The sequence below is a fragment of the Triticum dicoccoides genome, chromosome 7B, assembly GCF_002162155.2.
Source record: "Triticum dicoccoides isolate Atlit2015 ecotype Zavitan chromosome 7B, WEW_v2.0, whole genome shotgun sequence".
NCBI lineage: Eukaryota > Viridiplantae > Streptophyta > Magnoliopsida > Poales > Poaceae > Triticum > Triticum dicoccoides.
Genome location: NC_041393.1, coordinates 754,898,610 through 754,910,107, shown reverse-complemented (window position 1 = coordinate 754,910,107; position 11,498 = coordinate 754,898,610). Strand labels below are relative to the sequence as shown.

The following is an 11,498-nucleotide window of genomic DNA, read 5'->3' as shown; positions in this document are numbered from 1 at the left end:
CGTTGGGCGCACCGACAACCGCATGACCACAAGCGAACGACCGTGTCCGTTTTCTGCCTCAACCGGACAAAAAACAGATGAAACAGACGTCGTTTGGGTCGTGCTTTAGGGTTGGCCAAGGGCATGTACAATGGTTAATAAGATAGTCTTACCTTAAGTCTTGCATGTAATTTAGAGTTGCAAAAAACATGTCTACAATGAATCATCTTTTAGCCTTATCTTAAATAACTAGCTATTTTTTAAAAATATGGTGAGACATATTGTGCTAAGAGATCATCTCATGTTTTCTTTTAAATAAAAAAGACAAGCTTTTTCTTATGATTTCTTTCTCATCTACTCATCATTTATGGTATTTCTAAGATCAAACCATTGTACATATGCCCTAATTTTGCTTGATTCACTGCGCCATCTCAGCCCACCGACGTGCGGTCCCAGGCCAAAATCTCCGCCGAGCAGAACAAGGAAGCGGGAAACGGAATAAACAACGCGCGGTTCCGAACGAAGATGGCAACCGCCCCCCCGCTCGATCCGACTACTCGAATTCGGACGCGAAACTTAATTAGTCGACAAAGGTCGCGCGGTGCTCCGCGAAGGCGCGGCGGCAACCCCATCTACGCAGGCCGCCCGCCGCACTCCGATTTCAAGCAGGAATCACGGACCAACCCGATCCTCCCGCCCATAGATACTGTCCCTCCACGCATCGGCCCATCTGACCACCTCGCTGCAAACCAAGATCCGCATCTACGGATTAGGGTTTACGATTGGTATTTGGTAAGCAGCTTCGAAAGGGGATGGGTACGGTTGGCGCTTGGAGGCGAGCACAGGATGGTTCCGTCACTACCGGTGAAGCCGTCGTGGACTTGGATGGATCCCCCATCGCCGGTGGCGGCGGCGGCCAGCACGAGGCCTCGATCACCGCGGGCACACGGGCCTCGCCCATTGACGTCGAAGCGCTAGGCGACGAGGTGCGTTTGGTCTCTGCCCCCTTGTTTCAATCAGCATGATTTATTTTGACATCGAGATGATGTTTCGTTTTAATAGGGGAGGTCGAGAGCTAAGATAAGGCGCCGTGTGGATGTTGTGGATCTGGAGGCGGATGATGATCACGAAGGTGAGTTTACTGCTGATCTCGAGTAGTTTAATACTGCGAGTGCTAAATTGCAAATCAATGTTTGTAGTTACCGCAGAATATTGAGTACTTGGTTCAATTTACTTCTACCTTTTATGTTCATGTTTCGATTGGCGCATATTTCTATCTTTGGGATAAGTGTGAAACTGAACTTAAGATTTTTATTTCACATGCTCTGTTTTGCTTTCGTTCCAAGAGTACTCTGTAGTTTATTGTTACAACAAACTTCAGTCTAATGGAGGCATAAATAAGACGTCATAAATATTAGACTGATAAAGACGTTTGTTTCGGTGGCATCTGATTCCATGTTTTCCTTGCGACTAAAGGTTGTGGTGATGCAAGAACAACATTTAACCGTCTCAGTGGGAACAAAAGGCGGAAGGTCCCACCTGTTATATCCCTTTCTCCGGACAGGGAAGAAAGATCCAGCAATCAGGTTTTAATTTTCTTCTTTTGTTTTGTGAATTAAAGTTTTTATGCTTTACAGATTACAATAATTAGCCTATGCATTATTTTCTCAAGGTATATGGCATCTATCTTTATCCACTAAACTTAAGCAAACCGGTAGAGTGGAACATCTATAATTATGCTACATCTGTGCCGTGCTTTGCTCCCTGTCTCTCTTTTTTTCAGAATATTCAGGTGGGCATTCTGCAATGCACTAGAGTGTACATATGTCTTTCCATTTATTTGTTGAGCAGAAACGGAACCAGTGACCTGAAACTTTGATCCATATCCAACATCTTGTGAAGACTGCACTACTAATGCTACATACTCTCAATTGATAATTTTGAAGATGTACCTTCAATTTTGTTTTGAAACACCACATCCTTATTTCTGGTTGAATTGTGATTCTTTTGTGCTGTGCGTGGGCTATGTCTTAGGCTCACCCTTTCTAACCTTCACAGCGAAACAGCACGGTCCGAGTCAGTAGACTAAGTGCCAATGCTGCTCCAAAGGAACCGACGTTCACTTGCCCAGTGTGCCTGAACAAGATGGAGCTGCCGTCCGCGACGAGCTGTGGCCATGTCTTCTGTGAGAAGTGCATCAAGGCGGCCATCAAGGCCCAGAAGAAATGCCCTACTTGTAGGAAGAGGCTAGGGCCGAAGAGCCACCGCCGAGTTTACCTCCCTGCAACTGCTGATCAAGTCTGAGCTTAAAGTCCTCTATTTAGTTCAGACTATCTTGGCGGCAAACAGCTTAGGATGGTGCGCACTCAAGAAGTTAGAGCCGCTGCCTTTTGCAAGTATTGCATGAACTTCATAGCGTGTGACCTGTGTTCTGGAACAGGTCGGTGACTATAGATAGAGTGATGCTCTGGTCGGTTGTGTGCATCGATCGATGCACCACCTTGGGTACCACCTTAGTTTTCTTCTAAAAGATACTGCCTGATGATCTTGACTTGAGATCATGGTTCTTGAATTTGCATGCCGTTCTGAAGTCTGGTGCAATAGTAGGTTTGGCATTTTCTATGTTTGGCATAGTTTTCTTGGGAGACAATGACGCATCAGTGTCCTTTCTCCATTCCATGCACATAAACAGTCAGCATGCAGGTTTCGGATCAAACGGTAGATCTCCTGAAAAACGAAGAGGAATTTTGGACTTGTCCCTTTGTCGATGTCGCAACAGCTGGCTAACCCAATTCTCTGAAGTGATGGGAGGTTCTGACCCTAAGAAAATGACTGAACCCTTACCCTTCATTGGCCGATCAGATTCGCCCGAACTGGTGATGTGATTTGATCTGATCTGATCGACTCGGGCTGGAGCGCTAACTTGACGAACATGTCTATTCGAGAAACTTGACGAACATGCCATCGCTCTCGCACTGGCAAGGATTGCTTCTTTTGACGAAACATCTTTCAGAGAAGCTCCACTAGCCTGTCTTTCTTTTACTTTATTTATTATTCCTCCTTACTTAATCCTTTAGGTCTTCTTTTTCTTTCGGTATCGCTATCCGGGGGGAAGGGCGGGGAATAGCATAATACTCCATCACATGACAGTATTCCTCTTTGTTTTACCCCAAGCAAGGATCATCAAGTCCACGAGAGCGCCCCGTGCCCGGAGCAGATGCCGAAATGGGCTTCGATTGGACCTGCCTTGATTTGGACACCCGCCCTTGTGTTGAATGGAACCAGATCGAGATTTCGATCATCATGACCGCATGAGCCTGAACCCTCAAGGTTCGTCCATGGGAATCATGGCGCCTCACTCAAGAACCTTCCATGCATCATGTACTCAGGCGGTCAGGCCCACCCCCCGGGCCGGGCTACCCACTGTATTGTGGGCCTCGGTCATGTGAGCCTGGCCCGGGGGCCACCTGCTGCCGGTTGACGACGTACCGCCTCTGTCATCAGTCGTCACCGGATGCTTCAGGTTTGTGCGTGAGATCAGTCGATTCCTCGTGCGCGCGCCAAAGTATGGCGTGGATTACCTTCATTTGCTCTCGGCGTGATGCCGGAAGTATGGTAGGCGTGGACATGGAGCGCAGCAACATCCAACAATGTCGAACGCGTCATTTTCTTATAGCGATTTTTGAAAGAAGAAGAAGCTTCAATGTTGTCCTCGCTGTTGCGCTTTTGTGCGCTCTAGAGTCTAGACCATAGTAATGGCTGAGTGCTGATGGTTGGCAGCATTTCAGGGCACAAGTGTTCTTGTTTACGGGCAAGAAGACAAGCTCTTTGACCTCTGTTCGGAGAGAGAGAAATAACTGGAGGACCTGGACGCAAATCCGGAAAACGACGAGTCTGACGACGCGTTATCATATCATAGTACGACGACACTGAAGAAAATATTTACTAGGCAAATCTATGACGGGCCAATCTTGGCATGCCAGAGCTACCGAGAAGTCCTAGGCAAATCTTGGTTTAGTCTAAACTCGACCTAGTGTGGCGCAGCGTACGAATGTGATTAATTAACCCGGCCGCGAGGAGACTGGCGAGGCGACAAACATCCCGTGTGGTTTTACTTTGTGCGCGTCCGGCTCTGAATCTTATCTGACCTGCTGTCTCCCCTAAACGCATGGAATTATTTAGCCGCGTAGCCTGTGCTGGAAATCTTCCTGCTACTAGCACGATCCAAGACCAGCCAGCCAGAGCGCGTTGTCCGCCCTGACGGCCTCTCGTTTCTCTCCGAACATCGACAAGGCATGCATAGTAATTCCGTGTAGGCCAAGGAGGCCTTGGCAATGATCCACCACGGGTGCACGCACCGGCACCGGTCAGCTTCCTCGTGAACAGTGGTCTCCCTGTGTGCACAGTGGTGCGTACTCCGCCTACTGCCCATGCCGCGGCGCCGCGTGTGCACGTGAGACTCTTGATCCCGCGTCGCGCTCTCACGCGCACGGGTTGAATCGATCCATCTCGTGCCGATCCTTTCAACGGTTTGCTCACGGCGGAGACCGTTCGGCGAATCAAACCCTGAAGTCCAAATCCATGTCGTTTGCACCATGAACTAATAAATCCCAGTCTAAATCAAACCTTGATGTCGTTTCCCAGACGCGGATTGTCGACGTGGCAAAGGGATAGCCTGGATGGGCTGCATCGATAAGAGTGGCGGGCCCAGTTCAGCCCATCATTTCCCTTCGTTCTCTCCATGCCCCCGCCTTCCATCTTCTCCCGCGACAGCAATGGCGACCGGCGTTTGATCGGCAGGGCTGCCACGATTGTGATGATGCGTCTAAGAAGAAGGTAATGTCCGAGACTCCCTCCTCCCATGTTATTCATAGTTTAGAATAATTACGACATTAGGGTTAGGGTTTTGAGCGGCAAATTTGGGGATGATTTGAGCGACACAAAAGGCTAGATTTTTTGTGAAGAGGAAAAGCTTCATATGCTTTAGTTTGATCGCGTTGTATGTTTATTTCAATGAAATCATGGACCCTAGTGAGATTTTGAACGTTCGGTTTCATATCGGAGGGGAGTTCGTCCGCATTGGTCCAAAATTAGACCGTGTCGGGGAAGAAGAAGCAATGTCAGAGATTGAGAGGAATAGATTGTCTACATGAAGTGAAATGTTATCTGAAAGATCATATTCAATTGAAGAAATTGATGAAGTTCTATTTTCTGCTTCCTGGAAAAGAGCTTATCAATGGCTTGGTGTTCATTAATGATGATTGTGGGTGTGTGAAGACGGTTGATCATATTTGTGTTGGAGGAGTTGATGATGTGTATGTGGAGTACCATGGAGAGGAAGATAATAATGACAGTAGCAGTGGGAGTGACTTTGAGATTGAAATCATGGAACAGAGTGACGATGAACCAGATGTTGTGATAACTGTTGTCGAACCTGTAGAATTTGACACTGATGCGCTCATTCCTGATGAAAGTGGTGTGATCACACAGATAATTAGCAACCCACTCAAGCAGAGAACAAGAAATACAAGACCGGTAGTTGTTGATCATGATGTAGATGAAATGCCAGGAAATGAAGTAGCTTTTTCTTAGGTTTTGAATCCAACTCAAGGTGCATCCGCCTCTGCATCTAAATCTCAAGCCTCCGGGCATGGGAATAACCAAATGGTGACAACTGCACATGTCGACAATGCATGATCTTGCTAAATTCAGATCAATTGATGGCCAGAACAGAAAGAAGGCAATACACATCATTGCATAGAACTTCCGCTTAACTCCAGTTGAAACATTGCATACAACTTCCAGATCACATCATTGCATACAATCCACTTAACTTGCTAAAATATGAAAAAAAAAATTAGTCTAAACCACTGACTAGTACTACATTGCATACAACAACCTTAATGCAGTAGCATTTTCCCTACCACTAAACCTACCACAGATACAACAAAAACAAACACAACATTATGATATTTTCCCCTTCAACGCATCTATCTCTGCATTTTTCTCTTTCAGTTGATCTTGTAGGGGCATAACCAGCACCTCCCTTCCTGTTCGAAAAATTTAGTTGTGCGTACTCATGACACTGTCTATTTTCCTTTGTATCTTAAATCACTTCATATGATGTCATGGTATCTGGTTCTAGTGAACGCATAGAGAGTAACAAAGAAATCAAAGATCCCCTCCCCCAGATCATGCATGATAAGGCAAAGGACAGAAGCAGACGAGAGGCACTACAAAATCCTCGAAGGCTCCCAAAGCTTTGAAAAAGAAAAAGAAAGAAAACACAGAGGGCGCAACTCCATCAGAGACAATTTAGCGTGAAGCAATTGTTTAGCCTCAAGAACTTGCTTAGAGACAGAGCTAAATCCCGTAGATCTTGGGTAGGGGGTCCCGAGCTGGCGATTTTGGCTAGATGGTAGCAGGATGAAGAAACACCACAGAACCCAGGTTCGGGCGCTCTCGAAGAGGTAGAACCCTACGTCCTGATCGTATTGTGTCGATTGTGGATGGGGTAGAGAGTATAGGTTGATCTACCTTAAGATCGTATGTGTGAATGAATCTACCTCTATAGCCTAAACACCTAGGCTTATATAAACATCGGGGGTACTAAACCGATTCCAGATCAATGATTTGATATCCTGTCTGGGCTGTGAGTTCCGAGCTAGATGCTCGTCTTTCAAGGATTTTGACATCGACTCAGTTTATCCGACATGCCTTCTCCGCTGTGTATGTGCTCTAGTGGCCCCCATGGAATCTTTAGTGCAAAATTATGAATCCGAGGAACATAGTCCTCGGTCATGTACTTGGAGAGATGGAGCGTGTATCCCTATTTAGGGTCGCCATTGGCAGCTCCCGAGGTAGTGTCCATTATGTCCTCATGATGTACCTGACGTATGCCGAAGTCGTCATCAGATGCAGCATGAGTTGACTTTAGGTCTTTTGGAGGGGCAAGGACACCTGATCCAACTCTTAACTTTGACACCATCTCAACATCATGAACTTAGGCCACAAAGTCCACAATATGTTCTTCTCTTCGAAGCGAGCGCTCCGTGTTGCCATTTACTGTTATGGTGTCATACGGTCCTGTCATGTTTTGCTTTAAATAAGCATAGTGTGGGACGACGTGAAAATGAGCAAAGGTTGTTCTCCCAAGGAGTGTGCATAACCGCTCCTGCAAGGGGCGATGCCGAAGGTTAAATCTTCGTTTCAATTTTTTTTGGATGTTCCGAAGACTACATCCAGGGCCACCCTTCCTGAGCATTGTGATTCAACTCCTGGTATGATACCCTTGAAGGTGGTATTATTGGGTTTGATTCTTGCTGGGTTGATATGCATAATCCTGACAGTATCTACATATATGAGGTTGAGGTTCTTGTCGTCGTCCATAAAACTAGGGTCTGGTGAAAGACGTCAACTATGGGATCGAGCACCAACGCCATTGTGCCGCCATGACAGTTGTTGGTCGAGTGGTCTCGTCAGTCAAAGACGATTGGGATTTTCAACCATGGATTATTGATGACCCACAAGTATAGGGGATCAATCGTAGTCCTTTTGATAAGAGTGTCGAACCCAACAAGGAGTAGAAGGAAATGACAAGCGGTTTTCAGCAAGGTATTTTCTGCAAGCACCGAAATTATCGGAAACAAGTAGTTTGATAGCAAGGTAATTTGTAACGAGCAACAAGTAACAATTGTAAAAAAGGTGCAACAAGGTATCCCAATCCTTTTTGTAGCAAAGAATAGGTTAGAACGGTCTCTTATAATAAACAAAGCATTCTTGAGGACACACAGGAATTTCATCTAGTCACTTTCCTCATGTTTGTTTGATTCATGTTCGCTACTTTGATATTTTGATATGTGGGTGGACCGGTGCTTGTGTGTTGTTCTTACTTGAACAAGCCTCCCACTTATGATTACCCCCTCTCACAAGCATCCGCAACTATGAAAGAAGAATTAAGATAAATCTAACTATAGCATAAAACATATGGATCCAAATCAGCCCCTTACGGAATATCACATAAACTAGGGTTTAACCTTCTATCACTCTAGCAACCCATCATCTAATAACTAATCCACAATGCCTTCCCTTAGGCCCAAGGATGGTGAATTGTCATGTAGTCGATGTTCACATGACACCACTAAAGGAAGCAACAACATACATATCATTAAAATATCGAACGAATACCAAATTCACATGATTACTTATGACAAGACTTCTCCCATGTCCTCAAGAACAAAAGTAACTACTCACAATCATATTTATTGAATATCATCATGGATCTGAACATATAATATTCCACCAAATAAACCAACTAGCATCAACTACAAGACGTAATCAACACTACTAGCATCCCACAGGTACCATTTTGAGACAAAGATTGAATACAAGAGATGAACTAGCGTTTGAGATGAGATGGTGTTGTTGAAGATGTTGATGAAGATTGGTCCTACCACGATGAGAGGATAATTGGTGATGACGATGACTTCGATTTCCCTCTCCCGGAGGGAAGTTTCCTTGGCGGAATCACTTCGCTAGAGAGCAAAAGTGCTCCTACACAGGCTCCGCCTTGAGACGACGGCGCTTCCTCCCAAAACCTTTCTTCTGATTTTTTCTAGGTCAAATGGCACCATTTAGCAGAAGATGGGCTCCGGAGGCCTGCCAGAGGCCCCACAAACTCAGGGGGCACCCAGGGGGTAGGGCGCCCCCCAGGCTTGTGGCTGCCTGGTGGGTCCCCCTCTGGTAATTCTTTCGCCAATAATTTTTATATATTCCAAAATAATTTTCCATCAATTTTCAGCTCATTTGGAGTTGTGTAGAAAAGGTGCCTCCGATATAGCCCTTTCAGTTGCCCCCCAGAATTGTAGTTGCCGGCAATCGCCCTCATCACGTGCTTGCAAAATAAGAGAGAAAAGGCATAAGAATTGTATTATAAAGTGAAATAACAACCTATAATGCAATAAATATCAATATGAAAACATGATGCAAAATGGACGTATCAACTCGCCCAAGCTTGGACCTTGCTTGTCCTCAAGCAAAAGCCGATATCGATAATCATGACCACATGTTTAGAGAGAGAGGTGTCGATAAAAATAAAATACGGACGTGGAAGCATCATGGTCATTATCATAACAACAATATATCATCATAAAACTTCTCATGCTAGAGTAACAATTCATTCACAAGGTAAAGTATGAAACATAAACTTTATTGAAAACTAACAAACTATGATCGCAGTCACTGAAGCAATCACAGTCAATCATATTTTCATAAGGAGTCTATGTAAGAGCTTTGTTTAGAAAGTTCACATACTCAACCATCATTTAGTCTTCTATGATTGCTGACATTCAAAGCATATTTATAGAGCCAAAGTTTCGGTCAAACACATAGAAAGATAGGGGCTTATAGTTCTGCCTCCCAACTTATTTTACCTCAAGGGTAATGTCAACAATAATAATTCATGATCACCTACATTCATTTGTATATATATATATATATATATATATATATATCTGGATCTATCTACCACATGATGCTTGCCACTAAAAGAGTACATAGAGAGGAATAGAGACGAACACTATTGACTCTTGCATAAAAGTAAATACATGAAAGTAAAAGATAGGCCCTTCGCAGAGAGAAGCAGAGGTTGTCATGCGCTTTCTGTTTTTGGATGTGCAAACTCTTAATGTAAAGGAACCTCACTTTATATTGCCCCTTGTGATAGAAACCTTTATTATGCAATGTGTTGCTTTTATTTCTTTGCCATCACAAGATTGTAAAAAGCTTACTTTCCCTTACAATAAAAGATCATGCATATTTATGAGCAATTTTTATTGCTTTTACATTGATGAAAACTTACTTGAAGGATATTATTCAATCCATAGGTAGATATAGTGGACCCTCATGACATGAAACCGAGTTTAAGGGTTTTGTATGCACAAGTAGTATCTCTACTTAGTGCGAATTTTTGGCTAGCAAAAGATCCTAGGCAAGCACCACATATTAGAAGATCCATAACAATATAACTTCTATGTGAATGTAAACAACCATAACTCATTTTGTTGTCTTCCTTGTCCAACATCAACTAATTGATATAGAATATTTGATGGGGGTTCACAATCATAAAAGATGTCCAAGATAGTATATTTATATATGAGACCTCTCTTCCTTTATTACTTTTTCATGGATTGCACCAATGACCAATGCTATGCTTGTCAACTTCCAACAAATTTTATCAACTATACTTCTTTTATGTGAAGTCATTACTCCCCATGGGAGTAGCATATGATCTTTTTATTCTTTTTTTCATTGCTAAGATTGAAACAAGAAAGCAAAGCAAAACTCAAACTACTCTTTATTATGTATCTCGCACATGATTACATAGATATATAGATAGATATATCACTAATCAAGCACTCAAAAATATATCATACTAAAACTTCATTCTTCTAAATCACGAAATAACTAAGGATCGAACTAAGATATATACTGATGATAAAAGTGGTGGTGATACGATACCGGGGCACCTCCCCCAATCTTGGCACAAGCCAAGGGGAGTGCCCATACTCGTGTACTCACGTCTCCTTCTTTGGTGATGGTGGTGATGAAGTAGTAGGCTTGTCCTCTGGCTTGCCCATGAGGATATCCCTCAAACTCTGAATCTCCCAGAGCACATGACGTATCATCTCAGTATTCTTCTGAACCTCGGCCATAGTATGCTTATTTTCCGGCCACCAAGAGCTTGTTCCTGCATCACTCTCTCTTGGGTGCGATGTGTCCCAATTGGATGGTATGTGCATATAAGGAGTATCCTCGACTCCATAATTACGAACCAAATTATGAAAATTGTTCCGATGCAACCTGTGTAAGGGCCTCCTAGGAGGTAGTCCTGCTTGTACCTCTTGGACTTTGTGGTTGCTTGTAGTCCCCATTGCCTGATGAGGATTTGGGGTAGTGGTGATGCCAACTAGAGTGCCCCTCTCCAAAGCCGGAGGGTGGACCTCAAGTGAATCTCCTTTATCTTCTTCCATGGTGACTTCCTCGACTTCCTCCCTCCCGAGTTCCATCTGCATCAACCAAGCATAGTCTCCCACATCATTGGAGGAGGAAAAAGACATGATGCATGGCTTTGGAATCTGGCAGAAAATAGCACGAAATAAGAACCAAAGAGAATCTCGCGATATGGTGGTCAAAACACCAGGAAGTATATATAATGATTTTTTTCGTGCAGGACAAGTAACATGAAAGAAAAACGGAGTCAGGAAAGTCCACGAGGGGGCCACAAGCCTGGGAGGCATGCCCAGGGGGGTAGGGCGCGCCCCTCGGGCTTGTCGCTCCCTCGTGCACTTTTCGGACTGTTTATTATTTTTGCTAATTTTTTATATATTCCAAAACGGATAGAAAGTACTTTTTGGAAATTTTGTAGTCGGTTTACTTACCGTACCACGTACCTACCCCCTTTTCAGGGTTCTGGAGCGTTCCGGTCGATTTCCCTTATGTGTTCTTTTGGTGTCATAGTT

The 11,498-nt window shown here is 44.2% G+C and overlaps 1 protein-coding gene across 1 annotated transcript; it reads left to right on the top strand.

Annotated features, from left to right (window-relative positions):
• The first annotated feature begins 433 nt into the window (after window positions 1–433).
• On the top strand, window positions 434–2,569 carry LOC119341471 (E3 ubiquitin-protein ligase RNF4-like). Its single transcript, XM_037613342.1, has 4 exons — window positions 434–965; window positions 1,042–1,111; window positions 1,456–1,565; window positions 2,038–2,569. Exons 1-4 carry the CDS (start codon window positions 792–794, stop codon window positions 2,281–2,283), a joined length of 600 nt encoding a protein of 199 aa, XP_037469239.1. The 5' UTR covers window positions 434–791; the 3' UTR covers window positions 2,284–2,569.
• The last annotated feature ends 8,929 nt before the right edge of the window (window positions 2,570–11,498 follow it).